Below are 20,306 nucleotides of genomic sequence, written 5' to 3' on the forward strand. Positions count from 1 at the left end.
GACAGAGTTTTGCTCTTGTCACCCAGGCTGTGAAGTGCAGTGATGCGATCTTGGCTCATTGCAACTTCCACCTCCCGGGTTCAAGCGATTCTCCTGCCTCAGCCTTCTGAGTAGCTGGAATTGCAGGCATGTGCCACCATGCCCGGCTAATTTTTGTATTTTTAGTAGACATGGGGTTTCACCATGTCGGCCAGCCTGGCCTTGAACTCCTGATCTCAGGTGATCGCCTGCCTCAGCCTCCCAAAGTGCTGGGATTACAGGCGTGAGTCACTGCGCCTGACCAATTTTCTTTTTTTCTTCTCACAAGATGATGCCTTCCCTATAGCCTGCTTTGAGAAAGCTGCAGCCTCCTCGGAGTTTCTGCAGGGCTGGAGCTGGAATCTCCCTCCCCCTTGGTTGCCCTTTTTGCCTCTTCACGTTTGGGGGTTCCCAGTGACCAAACTTAAGGCAGTGAGCTGTCTGGCCTCTGAACTGACACCACCAGTGGCCAACTAGTACCACCTCCAGTGACGTCAGAGGAGTCCAGACCTATTCACACCTCGAAGCCCTAAAAACACTGAGGGGTTGGCCTTTGGTTTCCAGTTGTCCAAGGCTGTGAGTGGTTAAGAGTCCTGGTTGGGTGCTCAAAGCAAGGAGGTGAAAGGCGACGGGCATTGGCGAATGGGGTAAGACTTGCACAGCCCAAGGCTAGGAGTTGGGGTTTCGGGCCTGAGTTGCGGCCTGGAGCACCCCTTCCCTGGGGAGACGCGGGTGGCTGGGATGGCGGGATGAGCGCGCCCTGGAGCCGTGCCAGGCCGGTCACCACCTCCCGGCGGCCCCGCCCCTCCCCGCAGGTCCCTCCCCTCCCCGCAGGCCCCGCCGCCGCCATCTTTGTTGGGGGCAGCCGGGCCTGGCTCGAGATGCCGAAGTCGTGCGCGGCCCGGCAGTGCTGCAACCGCTACAGCAGCCGCAGGAAGCAGCTCACCTTCCACCGGTAAGAGGCGGGGACCCGGGGTTGCGGGAGGCCCAGACCCGGGGCCCGCGAAGCGACTTCGAGGCCTTGGCACGCTGGGCGGGAGCGCCCAGGAGGCCTGAGGGCGTGCGGCCCGGGGACAGGCCAAGCTCCTGGGCCCAGAGGGGCTGGCGCCGCCTCGCCCGCCGTGGTGATGCGGCGAGGGGCGGACAGGGGCGGACGGAGGGTCAGCGGCGCACCTGGCGGAGCTGGGGCCAGGACACGCCCGGAGCAGAGCAGGTGTCTGCTGAGCGGACGAGCGGGCCGCGGCCGGGGTTTGTTGTGCCCTGGCCCCTACAGCCCCCGCTGCGCGCCGCCCTGAAGGGAGGTGCGGCACCTGGGCGGTACAGTGGAGGAGTGGACCCCCCAAGGGGCGTCCGGGCAGTGGGAAGGGACTTTGCAGGGTCGCGGGAGGATGCTGGAGGCTTTGGAGTCTGCTGCTGCACTCCCCTGGCCCGGCCTGGGAGCAGTCGCCCTTGGTCAAAGTTGCGCTTTCTCCAAGGTCCAGCCACGGCACCATTTCTCTACCCACTTTGAGCACATCTCCGAAGGGCGGCTTGTGCTCATCGCTCGCATTCCCTCTGCTCCCATTGCACTGTTTTGTGATAAATGCTTTGCTTGAAGTATACATAACGTACATGCAGAAAAATGCACGAATCATAAGTACACAGCCCGGCGAGTTTCCCCCGGCTGAATACCACTGAACTGAAACGTAAAGTTACCGGCTGGGCGCGGTGGCTCAAGCCTGTCATCCTAGCACTTTGGGAGGCCGAGGCGGGAGGATCGCTTGAGCCTGGGAGTTCGAGATCAGCCTGGGCAACAGAATGAGACCCTGTCTCTACAAATACTTTTTACAAATTAGCCAGGCAAGGTGGCGTGCCCCTGTAGTCCCAGCTGCTCGGGAGGGTGAAGTAGGAGGATTGCTTGCACCCAGGTTTGAGGCTGCAGTGAGCTATAATCTTGCCACTGCACTCCAGCCTGGGTGACAGAGCGATACCTCATCTCAAAATAAGAAATAAAACATCACGGCCCCCGAGAAGACCCCCCACCTGAACCCCCTCCCAGGCCCCCCGCCTCTCTCCTGCCCAAGGAGAACCCTATCCTGCCATCTGTCAGAGTGGATTGCACTTCATTTGCTTTCATTGCCACATTGAATGCAAGTACCAGAATTTACCGATTTGTTCTACAATGGAAGGGCATTTGGGTGGCCTCATTTTTTGGATGACAAATACATTGTTCTGGAGGCCGGGCGTGGTGGCTCATGCCTGTAATCCCACCACTTTGGGAGGCCGAGATGGGTGGATCACCTGAGGTCAGTAGTTCGAGACCAGCCTGACCAACATGGTGAAACCCCGTCTCTACTAAAAATACAAAAATTACCCGAGTGTGGTAGTGCGCAGCTGAAATCCCAGCTACTCAGGAGGCTGAGGCAGGAGAATCGCTTGAGCCTGGGAGGTGTTAGGTTTCAGTGAGCCGAGATCGTGCCACTGTGCTCCAGCCTGGGCGACAGAGTGAGACTCTGTCTCAAAAAACAAAACAAAAAAACATTGTTTTGGCCAGTTTTGGTGGGACTTGTTGCGGTGCATCTATCTGTTTTGCCTCTGTCGGGTATGTACCTGGGGATGGAGTTGCCGCACCTTCTCTCTTGAAGCCGTTCCTTCCATTCCCATGAGAGCTCTGTCACGTCACTAGTGAGCCTTGTGATGTTAATTGACTTTGTGGCATTTCACACAACTGACCCCTGAGCCTGGGCCACTTTTCTCGCATGGCGTCTGGTACACTTCTTGGCCGCAGGTATCTCTTCTCAGTCTCCTTTGCTGGATCCTCCTTATTTCCAGCATTCAGTGTTGGAGCCCTGGGGTGTGGGCCATGGCCCAGGGGTGGCTTCTAGCTGTACTTGCTCCCCTGGGGCCCATCTCACCCAGGCTTATTGGTTCCGCAGGGTTGGCCTCCACACTGACGTCTCCAGATGCGTGTGGCTGTCTGTCACCCCAGCACATGGAAAGCCTAAAAAGCACCTCAAATTTAACTCCTACGATACAAAACAAACTTCTTTTTTTGGAGCCAGACTCTCAATTTGTTGCCCAGGTGGAGTGCAGTGGTGCAGTCTCGGCTCACTGCAGCCTCTGCCTCCCTGGTTCAGGTGATTCTTGTGCCTCAGCCTCCCAAGTAGCTGGGATAACAGGAGTGTGCCACCATGCTGGGCTAATTTTTGCATCTTTAATAGAGATGGGGTTTCACCATGTTGGCCAGGCTGGTCTCGAACTCCTGAGTTGAGGCAGTCGGCCTGCCTTGGCCTCCCAAAGTGCTGGGATTACAGGCATGAGCCACCATGCTCATCCACTACAAAACAAACTTCTGATCCCCTTAACCTGCCCTCCTGTAACTTCTTTTATCTCAAACATGAAACTCCTTCCTTCTCAATGTTACCATCTACAGGCAAACCTTACTGCATGACTTTCAAAATACATCCAAATCTGCCCTCTCAGTACCACTTCCTGCCAACACCTGGTCCCACAGCAACCAGGGTGGACTCAGGTTCCATCTCACCTCTGCCTAGAGCCTCCAGGGACTCCCCAACTGCTCAGGGCTCTGCGTCATGCAGTCCCCACTCCCTCTTGCTGTCTTAGCTGGACCTGTGTCAGTGGCCACTCCTGCTGCCCGTTCTGAAGCCCGCATCGCTCGCGCTCCCACTTCCTGCGGTCTGTGCTCAAACATCACCCCTTCAGCTGCCTTTCCTGACCACCCCAGGGCTTCCCTCTGTCCGTTCTCTGGAGCAACTGTCATCCCTGGAAGACACCGCCCACATGTGTGTGGCTCGTCGGCTGTGCCCCTGCTCCAGAGTATCAGCTCCTTGGGGGCGAGGACTGTCTCATTACCCCCGTTCTCCAGCACGAAGAACAGGGCCTGGCTCATGGCAGGCTCCTGGCAAACGTAGCATTGGAAACAGCTCACTTGGGCTCTCTGGCCATGCTCGTGGTCTCGGGTTTCCTGTTAAGAATGCTTTAACAGCTGTGACAGAAGCTTCCAGAAATTAGATGTGATTTAACAAAGAGAGAGGACTGAATGTCTGCAGCTGTCCAGGGAAATACTCTGTGGTGATGTGAAAATTCTGAATGAGGCGCCGAGTCCAGCTTTGCTGGGCCTCACATCTCCTGCCTCTGCCCTTAGGTTTCCGTTCAGCCGCCCGGAGCTGCTGAAGGAGTGGGTGCTGAACATTGGCCGGGGCAACTTCCAGCCCAAGCAGCACACAGTCATCTGCTCCGAGCACTTCCGGCCAGAGTGCTTCAGCGCCTTTGGAAACCGCAAGAACCTGAAGCACAACGCCGTGCCCACGGTGTTTGCCTTTCAGGACCCCACACAGGTAGGAGGGCTCTGTGCCTTCTGTCTGGTCACATCCAGCCTGCACTGTTTACCAGCAGCTGGGGGCAGTGGGGGTGGCGGCATGTGCGGGAAAAGCCAAGGCCAAGAACTACGGTGACAACAGCACTGTTGCGCCTCCGGGGTCCACAGCCCTGTGGCCCTGCTGGCCATGACCTCGGCTTTAAGGAAAGTCATAAATTAAAGCCACTTTAAAAATGAATCATTCTATGGCTGGATGTGGTGGCTCATGCCTGTAATCCCAGCACTTTGGGAGGCAGAGGTGGGTGGATCACCTGAGGTCAGGAATTCGAGACCAGCCGGCCAACATGTTGAAATCCCGTTTCTACTAAAAATACAAAAATTAGCTGGATGTGGTGGCAGGCGCCTGTAATCCCAGTTACTCGGGAGGCTGAGGCAGGAGAATCGCTTAAATCGGGAGGCAGAGGTTGCCTTGGTGGAGGTGGGATGTGTGGGCCTGGCCAAGGAGAGGGCTTACAAAGAGTTGGATGCTGAAGCCTTGAGATTGGATTCTGGGCCACAGGAGCACCCACCTGGAGTGGGCAGGCAGAGCAGTGGCGGGACAGGCCACAGGCCAGCAGCTCCCTGTGCTGGTGGATTTATCGGGAGAGGAAAGGGATCTGTGAGTGAAGAGTGGAGCCGATGGGAAGAGCAAGGTGGCCACGTAGCAAACACACCCAGAGCGGCTGTCTGGGAGCCCTGCCCCATCTGTCCTCCCCAGCACCCTTCCCAGATGGCCTCATGCACTCTGCCTCAACCTCTTCAGGTCGGCCGTCCCTTCCTTCAGGAAGCCCTCCTGGACCCTCAAACCCCAGCTGGCCTCCAACCCCTTCCTGCCCCTCGGTCTTCCTGTCCCCTGTGGCCCCTGCTGTCCTTCCTATTTCCCTCATTGGCTTTTGTCTTCTCTCCGGAACAGAATCTCCATGAGAGCAGGGGCTGCTTTCCCTGCTTCAGGCCCCAAACCCAGGACGCTGCCTGGCACAGCACAGGTGCTTGGGGTGTGTGTCCATAGATGAGCATCTAATTACTTTCATGTATTTGTGGTAACGTCTGTCCTGGAAAGATGATACTTGAGCCACTGGAAGTGGGGGACGTTTGTCATTGTAGCCCTCAGTGCTTCCAGTGCCAGGTTGGTGGGGAGAAGCTGGGTACGGCCCCTGCCAGCTCTGCCTTGTGGGCCCTGCACCGGGCTGGCCTAGGGGCTGCAGGTTCTGCATCAGTGGCGCCTCGAGTGGTGAGCTGGGCTTCTGCCGTGTGCTGGCGGTCGTGGGGCCGGGTGCCAGGCCCTGGGGTGACACATAGGAAGTAGGTCTACAGGGACCTATTCAGGGCACTCTGACCATGATTTAGGGACATCTTTGGAGAAAGAGAAGCACACCAAGTGAGCAGTATGAATTGGGGTGAGCTTCAGGTCAGTTTCATTTAGCCACCGTTCGTTGATTGTGGCACGCGGTGGGCCAAGCAGCAGGGACAACCATGATGCCCGAGGCCTGCCCCGAGCTCTGAGGGTTCTTGGGGTCTGCATCCACTCTGTGTGTCTCTTGCAGCAGGTGAGGGAGAACACAGACCCTGCCAGTGAGAGAGGAAATGCCAGCTCTTCTCAGAAAGAAAAGGTGAGTGCACCGGACCAGGTACTTGAATGTTTAAATTATGCTGTGGGTTGAGACAGGGAGGCGGGATTTGCTGGCCTGCAGGGCTGTCGCCTTTCCTCATATGCCAGTTTGGATTCCATGTTTTTCTGGAGGGAAGGCCCAAGCCTCTCAGCTTCCTTCTTTTCAATATAAAAGAATCTCAGTTGCTAGTAAGGATGGTGCCTGATTCCCTTTTTCTTTTCTTTTCTTTTTTTTGTGACAGAGTCTCGCTGTGTCACCCAGTCTGGAGTGCAGTGGCATGATCTCGGCACACTGCAACCTCCCAGGTTCAAGTGATTCTCCTGCCTCAGCCTCCTGAGTAGCTGGGATTACAGATGCCTGCTACCACGCCAAATAAATACAAAAATTTAGCTGGACACGGTGGTGGGCGCCTATAATCTCAGCTACTCTGGAGAAAAATCACTTGAACCCAGGGGGTGGAGGTTGTGGTGAGCTGAGATCGCATCACTTCACTCCAGCCTGGGCGAAAGCGTGGAACTCCATTTCAAGGGAAAAAAAAAATAAGTTGGCTGGGTGTGGTAGCATGTGCCTGTAGTCCCAGCTACTCAGGAGGCTGAGGCAGAATTGGTTGAACCCAGGAGGTGGAGGTTGCAGTGAGCCAGGATCATGCCACTGCACTCCAGCCTGGGTGACAGCTAGATTCCGTTTCAAAAAAAAAAAATTTAGCCAGTCATGGTAGTGGGTGCCTGTTTAATTCCAGCTACTCAGAAGGCTGAGGCATGAGAATCGCGTGAACCCTGGGGGCAGAGGTTGCAGTGAACTGAGATCGCACCACTGCACTCCAGCCTGGGTCACAGAGCGAGACTGTCTCAAAAAAAAAAAAAAAAAAAAAGTTCAGTTCCAGGGTGTGTGCTAGGAGGAAGCTGGCAGTTTGTCGAGGGGCACAGACCCTGGAGCCGGTCCCTGGCTGTTGCCACTCCCCCAGAGGGACAGGTAGTAGCTGCGGGAGGGCCCTGCATCTATAGGGCTATAGTGCCTGACTCCACGCTGCCGTTCCCAGGTCCTCCCTGAGGCGGGGGCCGGAGAGGACAGCCCTGGGAGAAAGATGGACACTGCGCTTGAAGAGCTTCAGTTGCCCCCAAATGCCGAAGGCCCCGTAAAACAGGTAAGACTGAGTGCAAAAGTGGCCTGTGCTTGGACCCAGGATGACTTGCTGCAAACAAAATGGAAACCAATGAACACCCGCCATGAGACCCGTGTGGCGGGGCAGGGGGTGCAGCCTGCGTTTCAGAGCTCCCCAGATCCTCCACCATGGTATGGGCACATCTGGATTTTGGGAGACCAGCCAGGAGCGTCCGGCTGCCCGGGGGTTGTGCTGGGTGCGTGTCTGGTGGCCTGCTCACCCTGGCCCACCTTCCTGCTGGTGATGCAGCTCTCAGCTCTCACTCCCCTGTCCTCAGGTCTTGCCATGGAGGCCGCAAGCAACAGAGGTTGTTGGCCGGCCGGCCGGCCCTGCGGGCCTGAGAAGGCCTCCGTCCAAGCAGCCATCTGATCACAGCTATGCCCTTTTGGACTTAGATTCCCTGAAGAAAAAACTCTTCCTCACTCTGAAGGAAAATGAAAAGCTCCGGAAGCGCTTGCAGGCCCAGAGGCTGGTGATGCAAAGGATGTCCAGCCGCCTCCGTGCCTGCAAAGGGCACAGGGGACTCCAGGCCAGACTTGGGCCGGAGCAGCAGAGCTGAGCCCCACAGGCTCCAGACGCAGAGGCAGCAGTGGCACCAGGGCCGGCAGGGCTTTGGAGCTCTGGCTGTGGACATCTTTGTCTGCTGTAGACACTGAGAAAGTTGGCCGTGAGGCCTGCCAGGCGGGGGATTGAGACAGTAGCCAAGCTCCCCGGCGAGAGCCCCGACGCCGTCTGGGGGACGTTTAGAGGCATGGCACTAGGAGTGCACGTCTGTGAGCATGATGAGCTTATCCTCCCACGGTTTCACCGAAGTCCAGGCTGAGGCTGATTCTGGACGCTGTCCTTTCAGCACATGCAGAGCGAGGGTTGTTGGAAGCTCCAGTGTGGGAGATGTTCCTCAGGGAGGAAGCCATGTGACGGGCCCGGCTCTGTGGCCGATGTGTGGTCCCCTCCTCCATCAGCCTGGACAGCAGCTCAGGGTTCTAAGGCGTGACTCCTGTCCCGGCCTGGTGTGCGGGCAGTGTAATAAAGTGTCTTTCTATCTGGTGTCACTCCCGTCATTTTCTTTAGTGCCGTGATTCCTTTTGCTAGGAAGACTGACTTCCATGGCTGGGTGCGGTGGCTCACGCCTGTAATCCCAGCACTTTGAGAGGCCGAGGCGGGGAGATCACTTGAGGTCAGGAGTTTGAGACCAGCCTGGCCAACATGGTGAAACCCCATGTCTACTAAAAAGACAAAAATTAGCCGGGCATGGTGGCACACACCTGTAGTCCCAGCTACTTGGGAGGCTGAGGCAGGAAGATCAGTTGAACCTGGAAGGCAGGGTTTGCAGGAAGCTGAGATCGCTCCACTGCACTCCATCCAGTACTGTCACTGGGTGACAGAGCGAGACTCCGTCTGATTAAAAAAAAAAAAAAAAAGACTTGCCTATTTCGTCTAATTTACAGCTTTAGTGAATTAAAGAAAACACAAGTTCTGGCCTGATTTCCTAACTCGGGGTCTATTTCTCAGGCAATGTTTGATGTGGAAAATGGAACCCCAGCTTCACGTGAAGCCCTGTGGTTGAGTGAGGAGTGAAGGATGGGGAGGAGACCTCTGGGGAAGGGGTTCCGTCCCTCCTGAAAATGAACACGACAAACAGAAGAGCGCCAGCCTCTGCTTTCAGGAAGGTTTATTGTGGTGAGTGCCTTCTGTACAGTCGACTGCAAATGAAACGCAGAGGAAGGTGCCCAGAGCGCCTGTGGCAGAGGCGCATGGGAAGCCCGGGGCCCAGGCTCATGCAACATGATGCTCACCGCGGCTCGGGCTGTGGGGCCGTCAGAGAAACCTTTTTGAAAAATGGAGATGAATATTACAGAATTGGACAACCTGAACTGCTTTTCAAAACCAGAAGAAGGAGGTTCTTAGCCGCTACTCAGATACCAGTGCTGGGGAGGGAGGCCTGACTTTAGCAACAGCTGTGGGTGGGCTGGAGGCCGGCGCAGCTTGGGGCCCCCAGCGCCAGCTGTCTCGGCCACTGCCTGTGCAGCGCTTGCTCCAAGGGGTCAGCAAAAGCGACTGATGGCTGCCACTTCCAGGACCCACGAGACAGGCCTCAGGTAACTTTACTGCAGCCAAAGCCCAGGCTGGAAGGGGTTCCGGCTCTGCCGCATTCTGCATCCCAAGTGGGCACGTGGAGGAAGGGTCTGAAGGAAGGCTCCGGAGCACAGGCCCTGGTGTCCCTGTGAGGACGCTGGACCTGCAGGAGCGGGGAGCTGCAGTGCCACCTGCTGGGTGCCCCAGGCCAGGCCTGGGGTCCACACCGCCGAGTTGGGTGCGTCTGATGTCTTGCCGAGCGCCTGGTCCGTCCTCTTGAACTGCCCTTGCCCAGCACTGCACTCTGGAGGTGGGTGGTGCAGGCGGTGGAGGGACACAGGCCAGCTCAAGCCTGCTGGTGGCAGGGCGTTTTCCCACAGGGATACGGGAAGCCACCTGTGTCAGGGCCAGGCCCTGGGATCGGGAGTTACACTACCCTGTCCCAAGCCAAGGGGGCTGGTGGAATGATTTGAGCAGCTCTGGGAGTGGGGAAAAAAGACTAATTTCCAAACCCGTTTGTTCTCAGATAAAAAGCAGTTTTATAAACCCGCAATCTGCTCCAGATTCAAGCAGTAATATTTCAGCAGGAGGAGGTGGTCATGGGAAGTCAGCGCAGCAGACGCTCCCTGACCTGGAGGCCTGCCTGCTTTCCACATTGTTTCCCATGTTCAGGATTTCAGGAGAAGCAGCTCACGCTCCTGTGGTGGAGGGCAGGGTGTTCCACAAACACCTCCAGACCCAACCAAGAACTATGGGGCGGCGCGCTGCGGGCCACACGCATACTCAGGGGACCCGGCAGAGTCAGGGCCAGGGCCCTTCCCTCCAGGAACCGGTCCTTGGTAAAACAGCCACGGGCCACGCTGCAGTCTGGTTCCCAGTGGGGCTGCCTCAGTCCTACCCCCAGCACCCTCAAAAGCTGGGGTGTCTGCATGTCCCTTCACATAATTGATATGGTACCACCTCCTATAATAATAATATAAAATAAAAACATCTGATGTCTGGGTTTTTTCCCTGTTTCCAAATTTGTAGACTCCCAGGAAAATATTTTTTGCAGCCTTTTAAAAATCTGGTTCTTGGCAGTTTATCCATCTGTATCAATCCTGTGGGCTGTAAAGGAAAAGACAGACACAGGTGATCAGAAGGTGGCTGTTCCCATGCTCCTTTCTCCTGACGGGGCCAGCAGTCACCCGGACCAGCAGCTGGCTGGGCCCAGGTGAGGCAGAGCACCCGCTGCCAAAAATCCACTGCTTCTGGAACGTGGAGGCCTGCTTTCATCCCCCCTCACTCAAGCCAGTTTCCAACGAGCTCACTAATTCCACCTGTGAAAGGGCCCCAGCCCCCTTTTTAAGGCACAAATCACAGGCTCTGAGTGAATCATGGGTCAAGGGCTAGTTGGTGTCTCTGCTCCCAGGCAGGCAGCTGAGGGAAGGTGGCCAGCAGCCCACACACTGAGCAACCGCTTTGAGGTCCCCGCCTCCGTTAGCTGGTGACTGCGAAGGGACGGCTACTCACACTGCTTTGGTATCCGGAGGGCCTCACTGTCCAGCACCATCACCTGATGCAGGACGCCCCGGAACTGATAGAGCACTTTCAGGTTCTTCTCTTCCCCCACACACGGGTCATAAAAGCCAGGCAGCCCAGCCTGTAACAAACAAACTGCTATTCTCAGTACTCCAGACGGTCTAAGACCAGCACTCCTCCTCACTACCACCGGAGGGGCAGTGTGCACAGGCTCTGACATTCCCTGGGGAGATGCAAACTTTGGGGCTTGAAGCAAAAGAAACAAGAATTTAAAAAAGTTGCCAAGACTTGCTTCTTAATATAGGCCCCATCGTCACACTAAGACAGGGCCACTAGATGATTTCTAGGGTGCCAGGAGCTCTCTGGCCTGAGCTAACCTGCATTTTCATCCTTCTGGATGGTCCACGCACCAGGCCCCAGAGGTGAGACTCACACATGTTACAAGTGACCTCATGCTCTTTCTGCAATGAGGCAAAAATAAACAGAATCAAATGCCATGAAGGCAGGCACGTGTTCTGTTTGCTGGTGTGGCTGGCCCACAGGCGGGGCTCAGTAAATCCTTATTGAGTGAGTGGTAAAAGAAATGACTGAATGAAGCAAATAGCTCCAACGTGGGTACTGCTCAGGAGCTGGGCGGCATCCCATGCAGTAGATGCCGATGATGGCAAAGATCCCACTTCAAGGGGCCAGGCTGTCCTTGTCAGACTGAAGCTATTCTTCAAACCACTGTTTGTTTTTTTGAGACAGGGTCTTGCTCTGTCACCCAGGCTGGAGTGCAGTGGCACAATCACAGCTCACTCTAGCCTCAACCTCCTGGGTTCAACCAATCCTCCCGCTTTAGCCTCCCGAACAGCTGGGACAACAGGCACATGTCACCATGCTCAGCTAATTTTTTCTCTTTTTTGTAGAGATAGGGTTTTGCTATGTTGTCTAGGCTGATCTCAAACTCCGGGGCTCAAGCAATCCGCCAAACTCCTGGGCTCAAGCAATCCGCCCACCCTGGCCTCCCAAAGTGCTAGGACTACAGACGTGAGTCACCGCGCCCAGCCCGTTCAGATCTGTGAGCACATGGCATGTGGTGGCTGGTGCTGCCGTACCTTGGAGGCCTCCGTGAGGATGAGCTTCGAGTCCTTCACCAGGCACTGCAGGGGCACAGTCACGTCAATCACCTTCACCTTCTCACTCTTCCTGCTCTTGTCATTGACAAACTTCCCGTACCAGGCATTGACGATGATGAGGCCTAAGGACAGACTCTGAGTAGAGGAAGGCCTTCTCCGGGCACCTCCCTGTGCCGCTTGGAGATCCCCAGCGCCCACCCTGGCCCGAGAGAGGACACATATTCTCACCCATTCTGGACTCTTCTGCCTCAATTATCCTTCGGACAGATTCCTGCATCAGCCGGACCTGCCAGAGAACAAGGATGACACAGGGCCCCACCAGGCCTGCTCCACCTCTGGTCAGAGGGCCACAGGCAGGCAGTCTTGTCCATGCCAACATGCCCGCTCAGGGCCTGGAAAGCAAGGGAGTGGGCGCCCTGACAGCTCTGCTACCCAAGTGGCTCGCTCTGAAACTCCTAGACCTAGGGCAGGCAGCTCTGGGTCAGAAGGTGAGAAGCACCAGAAACGGCATGACCCTCCTGTGGCCACCGGTGGGAGCTCCCTTCCTGGGGATCATAAATGTGTGGGTGGGATTTCTTGACTCAATAAAAAAACATTGCATGCGTTGTCAGCTTTAAAAGAGATTTCACAGGAGAAGCTGGAATCCCAGCTCCTCCTGAGAAAGGACCTGTGTTCTCCTGTGGCGCCATTCTACTGGGCATAGCTGTGCTGCCCACTCAGACAGGCATGTGCTCGCCAGGCCACACACACGGCCCACGGCCACCTGGGAGTGTGCTCGCCACTTACCCAAGAAGCCTGCTCCCTCCTGCTCCGTAAAAGGCAGAGCACTCAGAGAGAAGGAAAAGAGGCCAACACTCACCACTTTAAAAAAGCCCTTGTTATGCCTTTGGAGGGTAACTATCTTTAGGGCAGGATCTGCAGAGCCCAGTAGTGCATCCCACAGTAAAGACTACATGGAGAGCCAAGTTGTTGGAGAAGTCTGACATCTAAGGCCTGAGACCAACATGTGGGGTGTGGAGTGTGTCCCCTACAGCCCTCACTTAGGAACGGTGGAGCAGCACTCACAGCGGACTCCGCCTCTTGCTTCTTCTGCAGCACGTCGGTGGCAGCGCTTTCCCTCTGCTTCTCCAATTCCCTTACGCGAGAGGAACACAAGCCCCATGTTAGCGTGGCGCTGCCCAGCTTCCAGCCAACACAGCGCCTCCCGTGCTGGACCTGAGCCCAGCAAACAGTCTGTCATCTTACTGGAGTTCCAGTTCTAGAACTTTAAAAAATATTCCCACGACAGTCTCAGGCAAGTCTGTTGGTCACAGGCTGGCAGTGTTCATTTTACCCTTAGATGGCTCCGCCCCACCTCCTCACCGAGCTGACGGGCACCCACTGTCAGTCTCTTTGGAAAGAAGACCCCACCACACGAGAATTTCAGGAGAACCCACCAACCTTGTGGGATTATTATTTTTCTTAATTTTAATTTTTTTTTTGAGACGGAGTCTCGCTCTGTCCCCCGGGCTGGAGTGCAGTGGCCGGATCTCAGCTCACTGCAAGCTCCGTCTCCCGGGTTTATGCCATTCTCCTGCCTCAGCCTCCCGAGCAGCTGGGACTACAGGTGCCCGCCACCTCGCCCGGCTAGTTTTTTGTATTTTTTAGTAGAGACGGGGTTTCACCAGGTTAGCCAGGATGGTCTCGATCTCCTGACCTCGTGATCCACCCATCTCGGCCTCCCAAAGTGCTGGGATTACAGGCTTGAGCCACCGCGCCCGGCCCTTAATTTTAATTTTAAAATAGAGATGGGGGTCTCACTATATTGCCCAGGCTAGTCGCGAACTAGGCTCAAGTGATCCTACTGTCTTGGCCTCCAAAAGTGCTAGGATTACAGGCATGAGTTACTAAATAAGACTTTTGGTAGGAACAACTAATACTACTTTGGACACAGAGATCCGCTTTCCTGTAACAAAGTATGGGCCTTGGGGTCAGCATATGCCTGTCCTCCCAGAAGACTGTTCCAAGCTTCAAGCCTCCTAGGGAACTAGGATTCTGAATCCAAAGGCCAGAGGGGCCCAGAGGAGGAGATTCATTCCTTTATCAGAGATTCTCTAAGTGCAATGCTTTATTTACTAAATGAGATATGACAAAGTAACAAATCTATACCAGCTCTCAGTTTTGTGTAGAGATGCTTGCACTAATAATTTAGGGTTCATGGCATGCCCCAATGGATTATCTAAGAAACTGCAAAATAAATTGCGTTTCCATGACTTTCAAGACTCTAGTTAATGCAGGCCCCTTACCTAAGAATCCAGAACGCATTCCTCTTAAACTCAGGGCCGGGAAAGGAAAACTGTTTATTTCTTGAGGCCATGGTTTAGAGACTCAACACTTCTTTTTTTTGAGACGTAGTCTCGCTCTGTCGCCCAGGCTGGAGTGCAGTGGGCGCGATCTTGGCTCACTGCAAGTTCCACCTCCCGGGTTCACGCCATTCTCCTGCCTCAGCCTCCTGAGTAGCTGGGACTACAGGCGCCCACCACCACACCTGGCTAATTTTATTTTTTTGTATTTTTAATAGAGACGGGGTTTCACTGTGTTAGCCAGGATGGTCTCGATCTCTTGACCTCGTGATCTGCCCGCCTCGGCCTCCCAAAGTGCTGGTATTACAGGCGTGAGCCACCGCACCCGGCCTTTTTTTTTGAGACTGAGTCTTGCTCTGTCGCCCAGGCTGGAGTGCCATGGCGCCGTCTTGGCTCACTGCAACCTCTGCCTCCCGGGTTCAAGCAATTCTCCTGTCTCAGCCTCCTGGGTAGCTGGGAGTACAGGCGCATGCATGCCACCACGCCCAGCTAAGTTTTCTATTTTTTAATAGAGACGGGGTTTTGCCATGTTGGCCAGACTGGTCCTGAATGCCTCACCTCGGGTAATCTACCTGCCTCAGCCTCCCAAAGTGCTCGGATTACAGGCGTGAGCCACCGTGCCCGGCCGAGGCCCAACACTTCTATAAACTCCAGTCCTTTCTAAGAGCAGGAATTACAAATGAAGACATAACAGCAGTCCAACTACTGACAATGATGAGAAATAGTTAACATTTACCAATCGTGGCCCAGACATCAGCCTAAGCGCTTTACATGCATTAATTAACTCAGGTTTTCCTCATCACTCGATGCAGTAGGCTGTGTTATCCCCTCCATTTTAAGGGTGAGGAAACTGAGGCACAGGGCTGGCTAGTGACATGCCCATGATGTGTCAACTCACTTCTCTTTCTGAGCCCTGAGGTATGGTTTGATGATCAGACGGTGCATGGCAAAGTAGACCACTAGAGGCCCCACGGTGGCATAGAACACGGCGCTGGGCAGCAGCTGGTCCGTCAAGTGAATAGGGAAGAAGTATGTCTGACTGGCCCTGTTGAGCCTGCGGAAAAATACAAAAAACAAACCACCCAGATGAATCAGGTTTTCCAGGGAAGGGCAATGGGTGTCAGCCACAGGAGAACTTGTGCTGCGTCCAGTTGCGAGTTAAAGGAGGCTGCAGTCTGCTCCTTTCACAGTCCACCGCCTTCTGCTGGCCTCCTGTTCCAAAGTCTGGCTGATGGATCTGACACTGTGACAGAAGAAAGATCCTAGTATCTGCTGACCTCCAGTCAAAGCAACAACAGGAACACTTCACAGGGTCAACGTCCCCTATAGGTGCATTCGGTCATAGGCTGGAGAGGATAGGAATGGGCTCCTCCAGATGGCACTGGAGAGTCACATCTCAGTCCTTAACTGAGGTTTCCAAAGAAGTTGGTGAAGACTTCAAAAGTTAGTCAGTTAAGGAGGTTCTGCTTCTAGTGGTGGCCGAGTAGCTCCTATTGGACCAATGTGTAAACTCTGGACCACATATAAAAAAAAGTGGCCAGGCATGGTGACTCACGCCTGTAATCCCAGCACTTTGGGAGGCCGAGTTGGGCGAATCACCTGAGGTCAGGAGTTTTAGACCAGCCTGGCCAACATGGTGAAACTTCGTCTCTACCAAAAATGCAAAAATTAGCCGGGTGTGGTGGCACCTGTTTGTAGTCCCAGCTACTCGGGAGGCTGAGTGAGGCGGGAGAATCGCTTCAACCCAGGAGGCAGAGGTTGCAGTGAGCTGAGATTGTACCACTGCACTCCAGCCTGGGTGACAGAGCGAGACTCTGTCTCAAAAAAAAAACGAAAGAAAGAAATTATCCAGTATGAAGAACAAAGAGGAAAAGGATTGAGGACGCGTGGGCACAATGTCAGAAACCCATGGAAGAGTGTTAAGTTTAATACATTGGTAATTAGAGTCCCAGTGACGAAAAGGAAATTTACAGATGCAAGAAGTTTAGGAAACCCCAAGCATGATAAATACAACAAAAGCCATATCTATGTACATCACAAACTGCTGAAAAGCCAAAAAAAGAAAAACTGTTGAGTAGCCACTGACAATACCTGACCATACCCTTCCAGAATAAAAGCAATTCCAGAATTGATAAAGAACACTCAAAACCTGGCCGGATGTGGTGGCTCACGCCTGTAATCCTAGCATTTTGGGAGGCCGAGGCAGGCAGATCACCTGAGGTCAGGAGTTTGAGACCAGCCTGGCCAACATGGTGAAACCCTGTCTCTACTTAAAATACAAAAATTAGTTGGGTGTGGTGTCAGACGCCTGTAATCCCAGCTACTCAGGAGGCTGAGGCAGAAGAATAGCTTGAACCTGGGAGGTGGAGGTTGCAGTGAGCTGAGATTGTGCCACTGCACTCCAGTCTGGGGAACAAGAATGAAACTCTGTCTCAAAAAAAAAAAAAAAAAAATACACACACACACACACACACACATATAAACAGAGACAGGTTAAATGTGAATGGGCAAAAAAATAAATAGTAAGCATAAGAAGGCTAAAAGAGCTATATAATAAAAGATAAAGTAGACCTCAAGACAAAAAGTTTTTTTTTTTTGAAGTGACGGGGTCTCACTCTGTCATCTAGGCTGAGAGGCACAGTCAGAGCTCGCTACCACCGTGAGCTCCTGGGCTCAAGTGATCCTCCCGTCTTGGCCTCCCAAAGTGTATGAGCCACTGTACTGAGCCTTCGAATATTATTTGAGGAGAGATGGCTGATGCCAACTCTGATCTTGGTAAGTGATTTGGCTTTTGTTTCCAAAACTGAGCTGTGATCCACTTTTATTCACTCGCTGAGTTCCTATCAAGTACTGGGATGGGTTTTAAGCTCTAGAAGTGCAGATGAGAATAAAATGGACCAAGTCCAAGTGCTTATTTCTGATGAGGAGTGGAGGAGATGGCCCTTCAGATGGAGACTGGTTCGCCAGAGACTAAACATGGTGGAGGGATCACCTGGGGCAAGGGAAAGGGCTACGATGTATACAAGGTGAATTAGGGGACATTTGAGCAGAGAGCAGATACCTACAGGGAGTGAAGGAAATGGCCACATATTTATCTGCAGACTGAGAAATAGCAAAGGCCACCTCATAAGCAGGAGGGGGCCTGGTGCGTGCCAGGAACAGCTCAGGGGGTCGGGATGGCTGGAGTTGGGGGAGAGAGAAATACTACATCACGGAGGGTGTTGCAGGCTCCAAAGTCTCTGAAGGGCTTTGGCCTCTGCCTGGAATTGAGGGAATCTCTGAGGTTTTAGGCAGAAGACAGACGTGAACTGCCTTCAATTTTAAAAAGGACTCCTACGGAGAGCAGACACACAAGGAGGGAGAGGGGTTCAGTGGGGAGGGTGCTGTGTAACTAAGACAAAGAGGTTGGCGGCAGTGAGGTTGAGAAATGGCCAGATTGGGGATACACTTTTGGAGTACATGTTCATGAGATGATTTTGAGATATGTCTGATTTGGAGTGTGTGAGAGAGAGAGATGGAGGCTGCCTCCAAGGTTTTTGGACAGAGCAAGTAGAAGGCTGGAGCTCTCATTTACTGATAGGAAAGAAGGCTGGGCGCTGTGGCTCACACCTGTAATCCTAACACTTTGGGAGGCCAAAGCGGGATAACTGCTCGAAGTCAGGAGTTCAAAACTAGCCTGGGCAACCAAGTGAGACTCTGTCTCTATAGAAATAAAATAAAACAAGAGAGACAGATGGGAAAGACTTCAGGCGGAGCAGGTTCTGAAGCACCTACGAGTCTGGGGGCACAGGGAGGGACAGCGTTCTGTTTGGATACGTGACGTTAGTGATGCTGTTAGGTATCCAAGTAGAGATTAGGAAAAGAAAGCTGGACGCATATATGAGCTGGAGATTAAGGGGGTGGTCCAAGCTGGCGCTTGCAACGTGACAGTCCTCAGGGCATGAAAGAAACGAAGCTGGACATGACTGCTTGGGAGTGAGTCTGGAGAGAGAAGGGCTGTGCCCTGCAGTGGTGCCTCCATTTAGAAGTTTGGGACACAGAGAGCAGCCATCTGGTACGGAAAGCCAGAGCAGGGCGTGGTATCCTGTAACTCAAGGCAGAGAGGCCGTGAGGGCAGGAGGGAATAGCCACCGAGGCAGCAGGTGCAGAGACCAAGTGAGCTGAAGAAGAATCACCCTCTGGTCTGTCACAGGAGGGAGGGTGCTCCACTGATGACCGAGAGGGCTGGTTTTTCTGGAGAGGCCTGACTGGAGCGGGTTTACAAAGAAAGAAGACGGATGCAAGCGAAAACAGACAACTCTTTTTTTTTGAGACGGAGTTTCACTGTTGCCCTGGCTGGAGTGTGGTGGTGCCATCTCGGCTCACTGCAAGCTCCGCCTCCTGGATTCACTGCCATTCTCCCGCCTCAGCCTCCCGGGTAGCTGGAACTACAGGCGCCCGCCACCACGCCTGGCTAATTTTTTTGTATTTTTAATAGAGATGGGGTTTCACCGTGTTAGCCAGGATGGTCTCAATCTCCTGACCTTGTGATCTGCCCGCCTTGGCCTCCCAAGTGCTGGGATTACATGTGTGAGCCACCACGCCTGGCCAAAAACAGACAACTCTTTTGAGGAACTAAGGAGAAGACAATGACTAGATTCAGGTGGAGCAAGGGTGTGTGTGCCAATGAAAACCCCTGGTGAGAGGGATGAATCAACACAGCAGCTGCTACTGGAGATGCTGTGCCTGGGTGACAGCTACCAGGCCAGTGACTCCAGGAGGCCTGGGCTGCTAGGCTGCCATCCTGTGACATCAGGCGAGGCTGCTGGGTGGCTGCTGGAGCTCAGACACACACCTCACTCACTCAGAGTTGGAACTATGCACGCCTTGAAATTTGCTTACTCAGCAAAAACAAGCAGCTGTATTTTTTTTTTTTTTTGAGACGGAGTCTCGCTCTGTTGCCCAGGCTGGAGTGCAGTGGCCGGATCTCAGCTCACTGCAAGCTCCGCCTCCCGGGTTTACGCCGTTCTCCTGCCTCAGCCTCCCAAGCAGCTGGGACTACAGGTGCCTGCCACCTCGCCCGGCTAGGTTTTTGTATTTTTTAGTAGAGATGGGGTTTCACTGTGCTAGCCAGGATGATCTCCATCTCCTGACCTCGTGATCCACCCGTCTCGGCCTCCCAAAGTGCTGGGATTACAGGCTTGAGCCACCGCGCCCGGCCGTATTTTTTTTTTTTTTTGAGACGGAGTCTCGCTCTCCCACCCAGGCTGGAGTGCAGTGGTGCGATCTCGGCTCACTGCAAGCTTCGCCTCCTGGGTTCACGCCATTCTCCTGCCTCAGCCTCCCAAGTAGCTGGGACTACAGGTGCCCACCACCACGCCCAGCTAATTTTTTGTATTTTTAGTAGAGATGGGGTTTCACCGTGTTAGCCAGGATGGTCTTGATCTCCTGACCTCGTGATCCGCCCGCCTTGGCCTCCCAAAGTGCTGGGATTACAGGCATGAGCCACTGCGCCCGGCTTTTTTCTTTTTTTTGAGATGGAGTCTTGCTGTCCCCCAGGCTGGAGTGCAGTGGTGCGATCTCGATCTCAGCTTACTGCAACCTCCGCCTCCGTGTTCAAGCAATTCTCCTGCCTCAGCCTCCCAAATAGCTGGGATTATAGGCACGTGCCACCACGTCTGGCTAATTTTTGTATTTTTAGTAGAGATGGGGTTTCGCCATGTTGGCCAGGCTGGTCTCGAACTCCTGACCTCAGGCGATCTGCCCGCCTTGGCCTCCTAAAGTGCGGGGATTACAGGCATGAGCCACCGCACCCAGCCAAGCAACGGTGTCCTTAAGAACAAAATTACAATGCAAAGGCTATTTCAGCCTTAACTTGGATAAAGCCTGGTTGAGTGAAGGTGACAGGCATTCCTTGACCAGAAAGGCCTGAGTTCAACTTACTTGACTTTGAGAGAAACGCCCTGTGGAACTCCAATGCTGACAGCTGCACCCAAAACGCTGTGCCTGGAGATCTTCCTCTCGGCTCCGTACTCCACCACCGTCCCAAAGAAGCCTGCTCTGCAGGGAGAGAACGCGGTCTGTGCCTGTGCCCCCTCATTCATCACTTCAGCGGCAGCTGTC

General features: G+C 54.1%; 2 protein-coding genes across 7 annotated transcripts in view; one reads left to right on the top strand and one right to left on the bottom strand.

Annotated features, from left to right (window-relative positions):
* Nucleotides 1–264: 264 nt before the first annotated feature.
* THAP3 (THAP domain containing 3) lies at nt 265–10,213 on the top strand. 5 transcript variants are annotated; one of them, XM_031664110.1, is made up of 6 exons: nt 296–665; nt 834–973; nt 4,163–4,355; nt 5,920–5,985; nt 7,025–7,129; nt 8,660–10,213. In XM_031664110.1, exons 2-6 carry the CDS (start codon nt 900–902, stop codon nt 8,723–8,725), a joined length of 504 nt encoding a protein of 167 aa, XP_031519970.1. In that variant the 5' UTR covers nt 296–665; nt 834–899; the 3' UTR covers nt 8,726–10,213. The 5 variants fall into 5 exon arrangements, with proteins under 5 accessions (XP_031519965.1, XP_031519963.1, XP_031519970.1 ...); XM_031664106.1 differs by lacking the exon at nt 8,660–10,213 and adding an exon at nt 7,425–8,199 and having other exon boundaries at nt 316–665; XM_031664105.1 differs by lacking the exon at nt 8,660–10,213 and having other exon boundaries at nt 265–665; nt 5,923–5,985; nt 7,025–8,199.
* DNAJC11 (DnaJ heat shock protein family (Hsp40) member C11) overlaps nt 8,803–20,306 on the bottom strand; it is a 72,269-nt gene continuing 60,765 nt past the window's right edge. Inside the window, exons 10-16 of one of the 2 annotated variants that reach the window (XM_021935617.2) lie at nt 20,127–20,243; nt 15,103–15,258; nt 12,928–12,997; nt 12,091–12,148; nt 11,842–11,984; nt 10,736–10,865; nt 8,803–10,330 (exon numbers count right to left, since the gene is read on the bottom strand). In XM_021935617.2, coding sequence (XP_021791309.1) covers nt 10,305–10,330; nt 10,736–10,865; nt 11,842–11,984; nt 12,091–12,148; nt 12,928–12,997; nt 15,103–15,258; nt 20,127–20,243 — 700 coding nt within the window. In that variant the 3' untranslated portion in view covers nt 8,803–10,304. The remainder of the gene's footprint in view (nt 10,331–10,735; nt 10,866–11,841; nt 11,985–12,090; nt 12,149–12,927; nt 12,998–15,102; nt 15,259–20,126; nt 20,244–20,306) is intronic. The other variant, XM_021935619.2, reaches the window with a different exon arrangement.

This window comes from Papio anubis, chromosome 1 (genome assembly GCF_008728515.1).
Source record: "Papio anubis isolate 15944 chromosome 1, Panubis1.0, whole genome shotgun sequence".
In the NCBI taxonomy this organism is placed as follows: Eukaryota; Metazoa; Chordata; class Mammalia; order Primates; family Cercopithecidae; genus Papio; species Papio anubis.